The sequence below is a fragment of the Mercenaria mercenaria genome, unplaced genomic scaffold (assembly GCF_021730395.1).
Source record: "Mercenaria mercenaria strain notata unplaced genomic scaffold, MADL_Memer_1 contig_3288, whole genome shotgun sequence".
NCBI lineage: Eukaryota > Metazoa > Mollusca > Bivalvia > Venerida > Veneridae > Mercenaria > Mercenaria mercenaria.
The window spans coordinates 14,527-31,235 of NW_026461412.1; the positions used below are offsets into that span (position 1 = coordinate 14,527).

Below are 16,709 nucleotides of genomic sequence, written 5' to 3' on the forward strand. Positions count from 1 at the left end.
AAAGAAACAAAGTTATTGAAAAACTAAATGAAGAAAACAATCGCAATCCACCAGAAGATGAAGGGAAAGAAAACGAACTGTCAAACTGCGGTCTGTAATATGTTTTTTCTTAAAAGTCCATTTATATGTACGGTGATTCTACTTAAGATTTTGTTGGACGTAAGAATGTCTGTATAGTGTTACGGATTCGAAATTAATATAACATCTTTCATATCGTGTGCTAATGTAATATTTTAGTCCACCAGTTTAAATGTCTTTAGTCTATTTAATACAAATGCTTAAAGAGAAACATTTAAAACCATTTAAAACATTAAGATGACATAACTTGTTTTTCAATAGTAGTTTTTCTCTTTGTACTTTAATTATTTAAAATAACATTGAACCTCTGAAGTGGTTAAACTTAGTAGTGTGCAAGTTGGCTGGATAAGAAATTATTAGAGATTGCCCTCCATTTATGTATAAGAACTCAAAGAAAGTGAACATTAGAATATTTACCTAAAAAGTGAAGAGTTTGAACGCGTAATCTTTATAATACTGTAGAAACACGGTGGAAGAACTTTAAGGAAAGATTTCAAACGAAAGGGCTGGTAACAAAAGAAAAAATTTAGAACTACGGTTATCAGTTTTGGTATTAATAATTTCATGTTTGTATCAATCTTTAAATTTGTTATGACATTATTAGGCAGAAAACATGATAATTCGAAGAGCTTTGTCTTCCTTTTTCTCTTCGTTAAATAGCAACGAAAACCTCATATTAATATTGTAATGTCTCAAAACGTGTTGTCGATCAGATGTTTAACTAGTCTGCTAAGAAACATTTTCTGTTGTGAAGCTGCTGTCATTTTGACTAAAATTGTGTCCCAAGTAGCTCCATGAAACAGGCAAAGGTCAATATTGTAAGTAATGATATATATTCATAATTGTTTTATGCAGGAAAGTACTAGACGAGAGAACTGAAAATTTTAAAGCACTAGAGGAAGAAAAACTGAGAATTTCGAATGAAAAAGCAGAAAAAGAAAAGGAACTTTCCAATTTGATGTTCGTATTGGATCCATTATGACATAATTCCTTTGTTTCATATCAAATCATATATATCTGGATAGGGTTGATACACAATAAACTACAATCTATTTTACTCTCACAGTAAATGCTTACTTGCGTTAACAAACGATATTCAAATATAGACAAAGTTTGAACTATCTTTAAAAGGAGTCCACTCAGTTATACTTATAATTTTCGACATTATTTGGCTTAGATAATAATGGACGTTTTACATAAACTTTCTTATACGTTTTTGTTACACTCTATGAGCCATTGACCTTATTAATGATATTTCAGAGAAACTTTGAGTCATAAAGAAAAGCGAATAGATGAATTAGAGACAAAACTGAAATCTCCAGACAACAGGTATCCCGTATTTTGATATTATAGACTTACAGATGGCTTGTCGATCAAGAGTCAAAAGTATTTGCTAGATGTCCAAAGAACCGAGGTCTAACCGTTTTCGCTAAAGTAAAGTGTTTTACAACATGACGTCAGGGAACTTTTATAACTTTTATTCACAAATCAACTGGCGATTAAAAGAAAGAGTCATGTAATAAACACAGTTATAAGGATTTTTTTCTATCGTCTGCGTTTAAACTGCTAATAAACTGAAATTGTAGAAGGAAACATGCCAGCATACCGATAACTAGTTCTGCTTTCAGTAATAAGGTTGAGGCAGACGGCTTACTCCGGGAGAAAATGGATGAAATCAACAGACTGAAGACTGAACTTCAAGAAGTTAAAACGTAAACATTTTTATTACCTATTAGTTGTAATTTAAAGAACTGTCAAGCCCAATGTGTTGTTTGTAAAAATCCAATTTGCGTATTACGACGTGAATTATTAGAAGTCTTATAGTATATTAAGTAAAGTTCTTTAATTCTTGAGGCAAAAATGAACCACTAATTTGTCATTATAAGTTATCGGATTATTTTCTATTTACAGAGCAAAAGAGATGATCAAACGAGAGAAGGAAAAGTTAGAGTTGTAAGATCTTGATGCGTTTGCCTTTCTGTGGAGAGTAAAATAAACTCAGTTTATAATACCATTACAAAATATTTTGTTTTGAAACATTACTTACTTCTGTCCAAACGTATGCAAAACTGGTTGATTCCTTATTAATATGATCCAAATAAATTTTCAGCTGACAACTGCAATGTGTAAAATTTGCTGTTCTTCGATAATTTGTTTACTCTCGACCTTCGTTTAGGAAACAAAATCTTATATATGTTTTTCGGTATTTAAACGTATGTATTGTATTTGAAATCTAAATGTATTATGTTCACTACATTTCAGCACTTGTCATGATGCATTTGATAAACTAGAAAAGAAAGAAAAAACAATGAAACAACAACAGGAAGAGCACAATAAACTAATTCTTAGGAAAGATGAGTATGTATTTCAGTAGCCAAGACGATTTAATTAAATGTAATTTTAGTGATTATCCTGGGCAGATATGTTTTATTACAGAAAAAAAAGGCTGTAAATGTAATTGAAATTTATCTACATAAAAGTCCTGACTGATTGAATGAATTAAACCTTTTCATGCATAAAGAAGAATCTGTTCTTCTGTAAATGGAAATGCTTAAAAGCACTTGAACACATTTTGCTATTGGTTCTTTTTTGGCCAAAATATCCACTGTTTACCAACAGTAAGAATAACAAGAAAAGAAAAAAAAGAAGAAACAAAACGCGTTCACGTGCCATTCATAAACTCTAAACTTTTAGAACAATACAGAAACTTCGAAGAGAAAAGACAATGGTAGATCCAACTGCAGGCGGCAAAGCAAATATAGAAACAAAAAGTTTGGTAGACAAGTATGAAAAGACAGAAAAAGAACTGAAAAACGCCAAGTATGAAATTGATGAGCTAAAACAAAGGTAACTTGAATGTTAGTCGTCTACCACTCCGCCGAGATGAAGTGGTTCTTTATGTACTTGTATGTCTGTTTAGTACGTACATAAAATTATGTGTCGTTTCATATTCCAATCATTCTCATCCATCAGAGGTCCGTCAAAATCCCGAGACGTTCATCCAGGGAACCACGGTAGACCTCTGGTATGCGATAATGATACAAATAATCTTATACATTTCTGTACACAGTCTGTGTCCGCGTGTATACATTTCCGTGTAGAGTAATTTATGGGCAGTACTTTTTAATGTGCTTTTTCCTGTTGGACCCTTATCATTGGTTTTTGGTAGACAGTATCCTCGTGTAGATTTTTAAATGTATAGCATACATTGTTCCTTGTTTAACATATCAAATGATATAACAGGTAGAGGTTTAATGCATATGAATAAAGACGAACCTATAATACGTACTCTTTCATCTCTATAAATCGTCTTAATTAAAATAACATACATATACAAATGTATTAATTGCTTTTAAATAGCAGTGTCAAGAAAGGCTTGGGTTTTTGAAGCAACCCGTTTGATATATATCTTTCCGCTACTGTAACAGTTTCTTTTTGTTGCAGGGGCCTTCGTGGCCGAGTGGATAAGGTCGCTGACTTCAAATCACTTGCCCCTCACCGATGTGAGTTCGAGGCTCACTTGGGGCATTGAAATCTTCATGTGAGGAAGCCATCCAGCTGGCTTACAGGTCGGTGGTTCTACCTAGGTGCGAAAAATATGTGCATATACGGGAGTATACGGTCCCGTATATGTCTAATATACGAATATCATATAAAAGGTATCTTTCCTGAAAGTATGATCAAAACCTACGCCTTAAACATACTTTTGGACCTTGACAATCCCTAACTTTGAATACTGACATAAACTGTTGAAACGTATTTATGCTAAGTATGAATGAACGGATCCATGTGAGAAAAACATGAATGTCCAATTAAAGAATACGGGAGTCCCGTATATGGAATGTTCCATATACGGGAAAAATGTTTCCGTATACGCCCGTATATTAGGAGTATACGGAATGCGTACACTCCCGTATACGGAACCATTTGCCGCAGTGGGGGCACTTGGAATCTTCCTCCACTATCAAAGCTTGAATGTCGCCATATGATCTATAACTGTGCCGGTGCGACGTTAAACCCAGCAAAAACAAAATCACATCTTTTTGTTGCAGGTCTACTTTGCGATGTACGCCTCTCTAGCTGTGTTTTTGCTGACCTGTGCTTCCGGGAGACCTACCCTTACCTTTTATTTCTAACTATTTCAATTTTAGGCTCAACAAAGTTGGCGGTGCTAATATTATGAGTGGCAATCCAAATGTTACTGACCTAAGTGATGACCATCGACCGTCAAAATTGTCTGAGAAATTTTCCGAGCTTTACGAGAATGAATGGACTAATGCATATGAAGAAGTGGAAAAGGAATGTAAAACAGAAGAGAAGAGTATCGGCTATCTATATAAGACATTAGGGGTAAACAACTTCTGTTATGTTATATATTAGCTGAGTAGTAAACTACATATCCAATTTTAACACGTCACAATAGCAATGAAGGAAACTTTTTAGATTACGAAAAATTCTAACACGACCAGCAAATAATCTACATACATGTAGAGCAAAATCTATCTCGGGTTATTCTACAATAAACCACTCGCGTGCAATGACGTCATCCGATCCAGACGTAAAAAGTACGGTCGTAAAAAGTAGTTACCAGTTTTTCCAACACTGTTGTACTAGTATGTCGTGTTAGAATCGAAATAACAAGTTCCCAAGTTTGATTTATTGTAGAATAACCCGAGTTTTTCGTTCTTATGCGAAATAATATATCACTCAGGCCTACGGCCTTCGTGATATATTCTTACGCATAAGAACACAAAACTCGGGTTATTCTACGATAAACCACGTTTGGGAACTTATTATTTCTTAAATAAAAATATCCGGAACGCATTTAATTTGAGAGCTGTTCAATAATAACACCAAATTCATTTCTTTTTCAGGATATTTTTGATTTCTGTAGGACTATTGCAGATGAACATGGAAAGAGTATTCAAGCATGTTTGCTTACTATCCCGTATGCGGCAAACGGTAGACCTAAATCAGCAAAGGTATTTTTCTTCATGAATTACACATTCACAGCAGGGGTCAATCAATCGCCTTAAAACCTCAAAAACCACACTAAAATTCAAAAAACAAAACACCAAAAAACATTTAACAGATGTGTAGAAAAACACAAAAACACATTAAAATGTTTTTCAAGAACGAAACAGTAAGAATAGCTGTATCTAAAGTAATCCGATCAAATTGTAATGGGTTAAATAAAGACTTTTACATGAGTTGTAAACAAACTAGTTCCAGCATTTTAGACTGTATGTTAAGGTAAAGGTTTACTGGAGAATATTGAAGTAAATTAACAACGATTGTGTCACACGTACGTTTCAAAAGCAAAAGTGACCGAAAATTAATCAAGTAAAATGTCTTTGTAAAAACCTTATCTCTTTCAGTTTATTTTGACATTTCTGTTTGTTTCTCAAGCTTGGTGTTACCAGCCTTCGTCAGCTGAAAGAACTGAGAAAAATTGTTGCACCGTATCTTGTTGGCAGCGTTTTTCAGGTAAGTGAATTACTTCTGATTTGCACTATCATTTGGATATGCATTTTTGTTTTACTCACATGTTTTTGGTTACTATTTTCAGTCCTCGTTAGCGTCTTTTTTTTGCGAATTGACTTTATACTGTAAACCGTCTCTTTTTCAGCATTTTGTCGACACAATGCAAATAAATCTGACAGGAAAGAAGAAAACAGAGAATTTCATCAAAGGCTGTGTAGAAATATGTTGGTTAATGAATTCACTGGATCCGCCAGTCATTCTCGATACTGTCAACGGAAAAGGAAACAAATTTGACGGTGATAAATTCAGGACATACACTAAAACTGGTCAACTAATTGATTATGTAGTATGGCCACCAGTGCTGTTACATAAAGATGGACCATTGTTGTGTAAAGGTGTTGCTCAAGGGAGATGATCATAGTTGTTATGCTAATCATTTGATATAATATCCCAAATCAAATTTCCATGTTGCCAGTGCCCCCAAGTCAAATAATAATACCAAATTCAAAGTCAAACCAGATACAATTACATTGTTATTTGTCTCTTTATGTATAATTAATTACTTAATAAATGTGTCATGCAATAAAAAATGCATTGTAATACACCATTCTTTCTAAAGCCCTAAAACTTGTCTACACTGAATAGAAGTTGTTTTGCACTTTGAAGATTGCGTAACGACTTAATTAGAAATGTAATGTTTACTTGACAAATATACATACCTTCTTTAGAAAATAGCACTTATGATAATAAATCCATTGCGTTAAAATATTGAGCTATATTTGGTAAGCAGATGTGTCACGGACCATGCACTGCTTGGCGCCCTGTTCGTCATTGACATTGTGTCTTGTTATTATGGCGGTATATTCGTATAAGTTTCAATACTAGTATCTGTTTAGATTATAAATTTCAAACTTTTATCAACTTCCGTTGATCTCATATGTTGAAAAGTAAGTATTATTTAAATACCGGCCTAAGCACTAGATCCTCTTGTTAATTTAATTTTGTGAAAACTAATGCATTTTGTATATACTCACGATTCTTATAATATTATTTACGATCAATGGCTGCTTTCTGGACTCTTGACCAGAAGACTTGCAATGTGAGATCGCAGCCAAAGTCAGTAACTTACGGAATTCGAACCCGCCACCTTCAGACCAGGAGTCCCATGTTCTATGCCTGCAATCACATTTACCTTTCTGGGCCCAGTTGTTCGAAACTTTAATCGGCTGTTAAACTAACCGGAGGTTAAATTTTGATTCAAAATACTAGACTTGATGGGAAACACTAGTGTGATATTTTGATTTCATTGTAAAGATTTTTCAGTGTTCATAATTCTTACCTCATACATTTGTTTTTCTAAGTCTTCTGAAATGTCGAAAAATAACTCTAAAAGTTAACCAACCGTTAGCTTAATCGCCTGTTAAAGTTTCGAACAACTGGACCCTGAGCTAATCCAGTCAGTTAACTTAATTGTGATATTAAGTTCGTATCTGATCTAAAGCCTACTCGCTTTCATAGTTCTTCGTCGAATGTAAAAAGAATTATCTTCCACTTCGGATGCTGCATGTTAGCCTCATCGTTTTAACAAATTTGCATCTAAAGACGTGATAATGATGCATAAGCTAAAAACTATGTGTCCTGAAGCAAAGACAAACAATTTAATGTTTACAGAACTAAACTCAGGAAAGTAGAAATAATAGAAGTATTTTTTTTCTAAGTATAATTATGTCATCAGCATAAATCAAATTCAGCTACCATTCAGCATGACCGAGATTGAAATGATTTGTTACTACTACCCTATTTCGAACAGAATCCGCATTCACTTCAAAGAGGAGGAAAATTAAGGACACTTGTAGCCAGCCATAAAGCAAGTAAACGCATGGCTAAATTAATAATCAATACATGAAAATATCTTTTGGAACTATAAAAGACAACTGAGCAAAATAATAACAGACTCAGTTGGATCAAGTATGTTCATGAGGGGAGATGAAATTCAAACGGAATTCAATTATAAATTACCTGTTTATAATTACACTTAATACAATAATAAAACAAAAATAACAAATTTACCCATACAGTACAGTGCAGTATATATACAACGACATAACTCCAATAGCAAATATTTTTCGTTTAGAAAGAGTCTTGTCGGGTCATTGCTATATGTTAGGTTACCAATTGTTGCTTATTCCACAGATAGCAGGGTAAAACATTTCACTGTATTTTACAACTTCGATCTTTTTCCTTCTTTTTATCGTCGCGATTGGCCGGAATAAATGACACCACAAAAATCATACAGAATCCTTAAATTAATACATTTACATAACATGGACAGTGCAAGTTTAAACCAATAAGCATACATTTGTACAAGATCCCTATCGTACTCACCTTATATCACAATAAATTGTGATTCTTTAGTTGCAAACACCAATCACAGCCATTAAAATAGTTATTACTAAAGTTGGACCACTTCCATAGATCACACAAAATGTCATTGACTCATTACACAAACGTAGAAAATCAAAGAAAACGACAAAAGTTCATTTACATAGGAAGGGAAATAATTGTTTAAAAATATTCTTCAGAAACCAAAAATTACGATTAATAGGCATAGAATACCTCTTAGCATTTAAAACAAAACTCTACGACAGTGCATTTATGTTTCTATGTTTCTTGAAGTGTATACAGAAAACATACATATTTAAAGCACCCCGCCCCCCCCCCCTCAAAAAAATAAAAAAATAAAAATAAAATAAAATAAAAACAAGATAAAGGAAAAAGAGCATAAAAAGTACCATATGCAAAATCTTAACTGGAGAGTTTAATTACATGTTCACAAGACTTTATCCCAAGTACCTGTTACAGGAAAGTAAAACTTTTGCAAGCCAGATGGATTACAAAATGTGCTATATTTTCGACTTTCATCATCGCAGCATCGTGGTTTCGGCTTCCGACTTACGTATTTTTATCATTACACTTTCGGCTTTCATGTATTAACCGTCGTGTGTACGACTTTCATCATCGTAGTTTCCATTTTCACTATCGTGTTTCTACTTCTAAAATTTTACTTTCGATTTTTGCTTCGCATTTGCAATGGCGATTTCAAACATGTATAATTTCTAGCGCAAGATCAAGAGAAAACTATTACAAATAAAACATAACTTATAAGACAAAAATGAATTCTATGATGTACATAGTTGCATGCTACTTTTATTAATTGCAGTCAAAATTTGCTCTGCATGCAAGTACCATTCCGATGCTCACCTTATACATGCTATCATCTTAATGCTCAAACTCATACATTATATCATTTTTATGCTCAGCTCATACATGCTATCATCTTGATGCTCAGCTCATACATGCTATCATCTTGATGCTCAGCTCATCCATGCCTTCATCTTGATGCTCACCACATACATGCTGTCATCCTGATGCCCACCTCATACAAGCTATCATCTTGATGCTCACCACATACATGCTGTCATCCTGATGCCCACCTCATACATGCTATCATCTTGATGCTCACCTCATACATGCTATCATCTTGACGCTCAGCTCATTCATGCCTTCATCATCTGGATGCTCCCCACATATATACTGTCATCTTGATGCTCACCACATACATGCTGTCATCCTGATGCCCACCTCATACATGCTATCATCTTGATGCTCACCTCATACATGCTATCATCTTGACGCTCAGCTCATTCATGCCTTCATCATCTGGATGCTCCCCACATATATACTGTCATCTTGATGCTCACCTCATACATGCTACTTAGTATTATCTTGATGCTCACCTCATACACATCTTCATCTTGATGCTTACCTCATACATGCTACCATCTTGATGCCCATCTCATACATGCTATCATCCTGATGCTCTGCTCATACCTGCCTTCATCTTAATGCTCACCTCATACATGCTATCATCTTGATGCTAAGCTCATACATGCTATCATCTTGATGCTGAGCTCTGACATTCTATCAACTTGATGCTCAGCTCATACATGCTATCATCTTGATGCTCAGCTCATACATGCTATCATCTTGATGCTCAGCTCATACATGCTATCATCTTGATGCTCAGTTCATTCATGCTATCATCTTGATGCTCAGCTCATGCTCATACATGCTATCATCTTGATGCTCAGCTTATACATGCTATCATCTTGATGCTCAGCTCATACATGCTATCATCTTGATGCTCAGTTCATTCATGCTATCATCTTGATGCTCAGCTCATGCTCATACATGCTATCATCTTGATGCTCAGCTCATACATGCTATCATCTTGATGCTCAGTTCATTCATGCTATCATCTTGATGCTCAGCTCATGCTCATACATGCTATCATCTTGATGCTCACCTTATACATGCTATCATCTTAATGCTCAAACTCATACATTATATCATTTTTATGCTCAGCTCATACATGCTATCATCTTGATGCTCAGCTCATACATGCTATCATCTTGATGCTCAGCTCATCCATGCCTTCATCTTGATGCTCACCACATACATGCTGTCATCCTGATGCCCACCTCATATATGCTATCATCTTGATGCTCACCTCATACATGCTATCATCTTGATGTTCACCTCATACATGCTATCATCTTGATGCTCACCTCATACATGCTATCATCTTGACGCTCAGCTCATTCATGCCTTCATCATCTGGATGCTCCCCACATATATACTGTCATCTTGATGCTCACCTCATACATGCTACTTAGTATTATCTTGATGCTCACCTCATACACATCTTCATCTTGATGCTCACCTCATACATGCTACCATCTTGATGCCCATCTCATACATGCTATCATCTTGATGCTCACCTCATACACATCTTCATCTTGATGCTCACCTCATACATGCTATCATCTTAATGCTAAGCTCATACATGCTATCATCTTGATGCTGAGCTCTGACATTCTATCAACTTGATGCTCAGCTCATACATGCTATCATCTTGATGCTCAGCTCATACATGCTATCATCTTGATGCTCAGCTCATACATGCTATCATCTTGATGCTCAGCTCATACATGCTATCATCTTGATGCTCAGTTCATTCATGCTATCATCTTGATGCTCAGCTCATGCTCATACATGCTATCATCTTGATGCTCAGCTCGTACATGCTATCATCTTGATGCTCACCTCATACATGCTACTTAGTATTATCTTTATGCTCAGCTCATACATGCTATCATCTTGATGCTCAGCTCATACATGCTATCATGTTGATGCTCACCATGATGCTCAGCTCATACATGCTATCATCTTGATGCTCAGCTCATACATGCTATCATTGTGATGCTCACCATGATGCTCACCTCATTCATGCTATCATCTTGATGCTCAGCTCATGCTCATACATGCTATCATTTTGATGCTCACCTCATACATGCTACTTAGTATCATCTTAATGCTCAGCTCATACATGCTATCATCTTGACGTTCACCTCATATATACATTCATCTTGATGCTCACCTTATACATGATATTATCTTGATGCTCACCTGATACATGATATCATCTTGATGCTCACCTCATACATGCTATCATCTTGAGGCTGAGCTCGTACATGCTATCATCTTGATGTTCACGTCATACATGCTATCATCTTGATGCTCACGTCATACATGCTATCATCCTGCTGCTCATCTTATACATGCTATTATCTTGATGCTCAGCTCGTACATGCTATCATCTTGAGGCTGAGCTCGTACATGCTATCATCTTGATGTTCACGTCATACATGCTATCATCTTGATGCTCACGTCATACATGCTATCATCTTGATGCTCACGTCATACATGCTATCATCCTGATGCTCATCTTATACATGCTATTATCTTGATGCTCAGCTCATACATGCTATCATCTTGAGGCTGAGCTCGTACATGCTATCATCTTGATGTTCACGTCATACATGCTATCATCTTGATGCTCAGCTCATACATGCTATCATCTTGTGGCTGAGCTCGTACATGCTATCATCTTGATGTTCACGTCATACATGTTATCATCTTGATGCTCAGCTCATACATGCTATCATCTTGATGCTCACGTCATACATGCTATCATCTTGATGCTCACGTCATACATGCTATCATCTTGATGCTCACGTCATACATGCTATCATCTTGATGCTCACGTCATACATGCTATCATCTTGATGTTCACGTCATACATGCTATCATCTTGATGCTCACGTCATACATGCTATCATCCTGATGCTCATCTTATACATGCTATTATCTTGATGCTCAGCTCATACATGCTATCATCTTGAGGCTGAGCTCGTACATGCTATCATCTTGATGTTCACGTCATACATGCTATCATCTTGATGCTCACGTCATACATGCTATCATCTTGATGCTCACGTCATACATGCTATCATCTTGATGCTCATCTTATACATGCTATTATCGTGATGCTCAGCTCATACATGCTATCATGTTGATGCTCAGCTCATACATGCTAACATCTGGATGCTCAGCTCATACATGCTATCATCTTGATGGTCACGTACTTTAATTGCTATATTCTAAATTAATCCTCTTCTTCTGTTTGTTCGCGTGCATGTGATTGTTTATTCGGACTTAAACACATTTGGTCGATTTCTATAGTAAGTTGGAATGTATGATTCTCGCAATTCTTTACATGAATCACATGTACACACAAAATGATATTCATCCATTACATAATTCACGTATAGAGAACATTCAGAAAATGGTAAGGAAAACACACCTGCTCTAAAGATTGATTAGCGTTCTTTAAACATTGAATAAAGTATAGATCCATTAATCAATGTAATTAACCTAAATTGATCATCAGATACTACATATTTCCAATTACTTTAAGTATCGACCTTTCAAGATGGATTTTTGATCGCGAATATTGAGCTTACATATCATGTTATCGGTACATATGATTGATAATGTACTTTTAATGGGGAACAATTTAATACGATACGTTCGAGCATTTGGTTGTTAAATCGTTGATTTCATGCAGGGATGTTGTCAGATAATCGCGGAGACTAGACAGTACAATAAAAGTGTATCACTGGTTTGGTTAATTGGCCGATGTTACTGAATTAGTGTTAACCTAATCAGAATTAAATTAAATATCCTGACTTAACACACGGATTCATCCGTCCTATCAGTACATTATCAGTTTTGTTTAAGCGCGGTTGTGATGAAAGCTTCAAGCTTATTGTACGTTATTGATAGACTTTCCTATTTATTGTAAATTTTGAAGTATATCACAATGTCTTTACGTTATGTTTAAACTTAAACTGGATCGATCGTACTTCAATATAACTTGAAATAGGTCGGCATTTAATCTTCTACAATGAGTGTTCGCACGCATTGAATGTCGCTATTAAACCTGTGTTTAAATTTAGTCAGTATATTGTACAATTAATACATGCGTACATCTAACAGTTGGCGTATTTTACACAGTATAAAATTAATTTGAAATTCCCGGAAGGCTATTAATAGACCACTACCAAGTGTTTACTAGTTGCTAAGGAAGTAAATTGAAGCAATGTCGTACGAACAGGGATTAAAGTAAAGAGAAAATAAAATCAGTGAAAAGAACAAAATGCCGGGAGCTACTGGTGGTACGAGGCCAAAGAGAACTACTGTTCCTACGAAGGTAACAGGTGGATCAAATCCGAGACAAGGGAGTTCAAAAACACAACAGACGAACATGTAAGTTGCTCTTCAGCAATGTGAACTTGTTCAATTGATTCTTTTGTATACAAATAAAATGAAAATATCACTTTTTTATTTAAACGCAATGGTTTAGCACAATCAGTGCTGTATACGTAACTGCGTATAGGGGAAAATGATTTCGGACTAGCCTCGGTAACAGATGTCACAAATTTAGGGACGAACTATTTGTAATTTTCTGTCATCGATGGCATTTCACATAGTTTATATGCCTGTTCAATATTATCTTGTTTTTCATAATATATTGTTATTTTACCTAAGAAGTACAATCATAGAACAGATTATATAAATAAACCAATTTAAAGAGAATTCCTATAGTTTTTTTCCTTTCATAGACTTTTTTCAAATTCACATATATGATAGGAAAATTGAATCTGAAAACAATGAACACATAAAAACAATAAGTCACCAGGCTTGTTTTTGTGGAAAATTGTTTTGAACACACCCACCGTTGCTGAAACTGTCAGTGATTTTTCAACATTTTCATAATTTTCTGCTTTTTCATAAATACCAACTAAAATATACATCAAGACAGCACAATAAGGTTTATTCTTTTTACAGATATTATTATGTACTTATTTGATATCATAGTGACTGTCATATTTGTAATACTATATCCTTACAATAATGGGTACAAATGAAAAAAAGTCTTGTTTCATATTCACTTTATAAAATTTTTGAAATTTTTTCAATGAAAAATACCCTTAGTGAAGATTTATTTTTTAATTTTGAAAAAAACTGTTTCATAGATTTTCCCCCTGGTTTTATTGTGTATAAATAACTGTATTATGAGCATAAAACGGCTAAAAATGTATGGGTCACCTTGCTAAATTTTATGTTAAGACCGCTTGAATACAATACCTGTTCGGACGAAACATTGCGCGAACCTGACCAAATTGATTACATGTATATCTGCTAGAAGTTAAAAAAAGTTTTAAAAATGCTTAGTTATTCCTATAATTGAATATTAAATAATCTGAAAGGAGATAATGTCTTATCAGTACTAAGTCAATTGTCTTACACTATATGAACAACACTGTCTTTATACCAAAATGCGATGTGAAAACACAACCACAAAAGTGGCAAGATACCCGTCAGGCATGATACTTGTCATTCAAGATTCCTCGTACATGTATTTAAGATTGTCTGTCACATGTTTCAACAAATGTTGACTTCACTTCAGTTTTCCATAGAAAGTGTCGGCTGCGCAGAAAGATGCGCATAAAAAACTACAGGAATTCCCTTTTAATGTCACATATTTCATGACGAACCATTTAAGTATGACGTATTTATGACTTAGTAAAGACTTATTTGGGTAATTTTGAATATGGGTAATTTAAACGTTTCCTTTATTGAAAATACGTCTGTGATACACGAGGCAGACAGTCGATGTATCAGTAAGTTACGAACACAGGAAGAGCGCGGATCTATGGATCGCGCGGTCGTGAGTTCGATCCAAGGACAAGGTGAATGTTCTTCGTGACGATTTGACAGAAGGCAATGAGCAGGGTTTTAGAAACCCCATGTCCAGTAGCCTGCGGGCTACCAGAAAATTATGTCGGGCGCGTGCCCGCCCTCTTTACCAGGTAGCCCGGAAATCAATACTCTAGTCTTCACTGTAGTTGAAGCATGAAGCATAGATTTGACAGTTTTCAATTACCCACTTCTTTAACAGAGATACACGTCGGAGGCGGTAGTTATCTTGACACAATCAGCAAACATTTAACCGTTTAATCGTACCCGGAGGCAATGTTTACAAAAACATGTTGCTCGCAAGATTTTAGACTGAACCAATGGGATCGAAGTCGCCGATCCGCACTGTTCAAAAATACATGCAAACCAGTGTTAAATTACGTCATTTAACCGCCGCCTACCAAAGTGTACCTTTGTTCTCGACGAGGACAATATTTATCGAATATTGAGAGGAAATACATTGGATCAGATTCATCGCAGAAATGGTAGATATTAACAAAGCGCGATAACTGTGGCCTTTACTTACTAATACCGGATGAACCCGTAACAATGAAATTGGGAATCAGGCGGACACATTATATGACAAATCGCAAAACCGATGTAAGTAGCGGCGTGGTCTAGTGGTTAACACGTATGGTTTGTAAGCTTACGGTGCTGGTTCGAATACAGGACGAGCTTTTATTTTTCCAGCATGTTTTTACCCGGAGAAGGAATACAGGTAAAACTATTTGTATCATGATTTTCTCGTGCACTTATACTGAGTACTTATTGACATTTTTCAGAGGATCTCATATTAGAATAGACATTGAATCTATTAAATGGGAATATGCAACAATTGGCAACATCCTTATTAGAAAGAACTGGGTGAAACATTAACACTGACGAAAAAAGTATTAAAATCGGACAACAAACAACAAACAAAAAAGTTATGAAATGGCAGCCATTTTGGGCAGAGTGTCATCATCATTTTTTCCTTATATGGGCATTACCATATTATATATATGGAAACTCAATGCATAACAACTAAGAGAGTCATATTTTGTGGCCCATTATGATATAATATAAACCCTTGTGTGTGTGTAAAAGAGTAACTTTAAATTTAAGCTCCATGTTTAATTGTATTTTATATAATCTTGTCATAAATACCATATCTGGTAATGCCTGTATAAGGAAAGAACGATGACGCCACTGTGCCCAAAATGGCTGCCATTTCATTAAATTGACAAAATTTAAATTGCCATATATTTTTTTGTTTGTAGTCCGAATTTCATAATTTTTTCGCCAGTTTATATTTTTCATTAAACTCTTTCTAAATATATACATTGTCAAATATTGAATATTCCCCTTTAACATTGCAAAATGAATACAGAAAACTCTTGCAAGGAAAATGAAACTAAAGTTGCGATCGTTAAAAGCATTATGAAGGTTAATAAAATGTTATGTTTTAATGAAAATTGTATACATGTATGTCATGACATAAAAATAAATTAAATAAACAAATAAATAAATAAAGAATGAAAGAAAAAATAAATACAAAAGACGATATAAAAAGACCTGAAAAAATATAATAAGTAAAAATTATTTATAAAAGAAAGGCTGGAACCTACACCATACAAACACAAAAAATAGAGGTCCGACACACTGTCCACTAGACTACAAATCTGTAATGGAGTAACGCATCGTATTAGGCCATACCAAATTGATTTGTCGTTCGTCGGAACTACCGCATCAATAATTTCATTCCCGAGAAAAAAAATAAAAATCACCCGCCCGCACGTACATAAAAATCTCCGAATTTTTTTTTTTTTTTCCGATTACGCGGTCCGAAATAATAACGGCAAAACAGGTTTTATCGCTGTTTTAGTGCGTCAAAGTGATATTGATCGGATTTCATGCGTCCGTAATACATGTAGCTGATGACC

At 35.0% G+C, this 16,709-nt stretch overlaps 1 protein-coding gene across 1 annotated transcript; it reads left to right on the forward strand.

Annotated features, from left to right (window-relative positions):
- The first annotated feature begins 609 nt into the window (after window positions 1–609).
- On the forward strand, window positions 610–6,135 carry LOC128552917 (uncharacterized). Its single transcript, XM_053533996.1, has 11 exons — window positions 610–615; window positions 934–1,038; window positions 1,339–1,407; window positions 1,707–1,790; window positions 1,990–2,031; window positions 2,341–2,436; window positions 2,773–2,925; window positions 4,230–4,428; window positions 4,953–5,060; window positions 5,488–5,565; window positions 5,708–6,135. The coding sequence occupies exons 4-11, from the start codon at window positions 1,744–1,746 to the stop codon at window positions 5,975–5,977; spliced, it is 993 nt and encodes a 330-aa protein (XP_053389971.1). The 5' UTR covers window positions 610–615; window positions 934–1,038; window positions 1,339–1,407; window positions 1,707–1,743; the 3' UTR covers window positions 5,978–6,135.
- The last annotated feature ends 10,574 nt before the right edge of the window (window positions 6,136–16,709 follow it).

Coding starts and splice junctions, on each gene's coding strand:
- LOC128552917 (XM_053533996.1), top strand. CDS start 1,744: ATGGATGAAATCAACAGACTGAAGACTGAACTTCAAGAAGTTAAAAC. Junction 1,791..1,989: donor GAACTTCAAGAAGTTAAAAC/GTAAACATTTTT, acceptor TTCTATTTACAG/AGCAAAAGAGATGATCAAAC. Junction 2,926..4,229: donor ATTGATGAGCTAAAACAAAG/GTAACTTGAATG, acceptor TTTCAATTTTAG/GCTCAACAAAGTTGGCGGTG.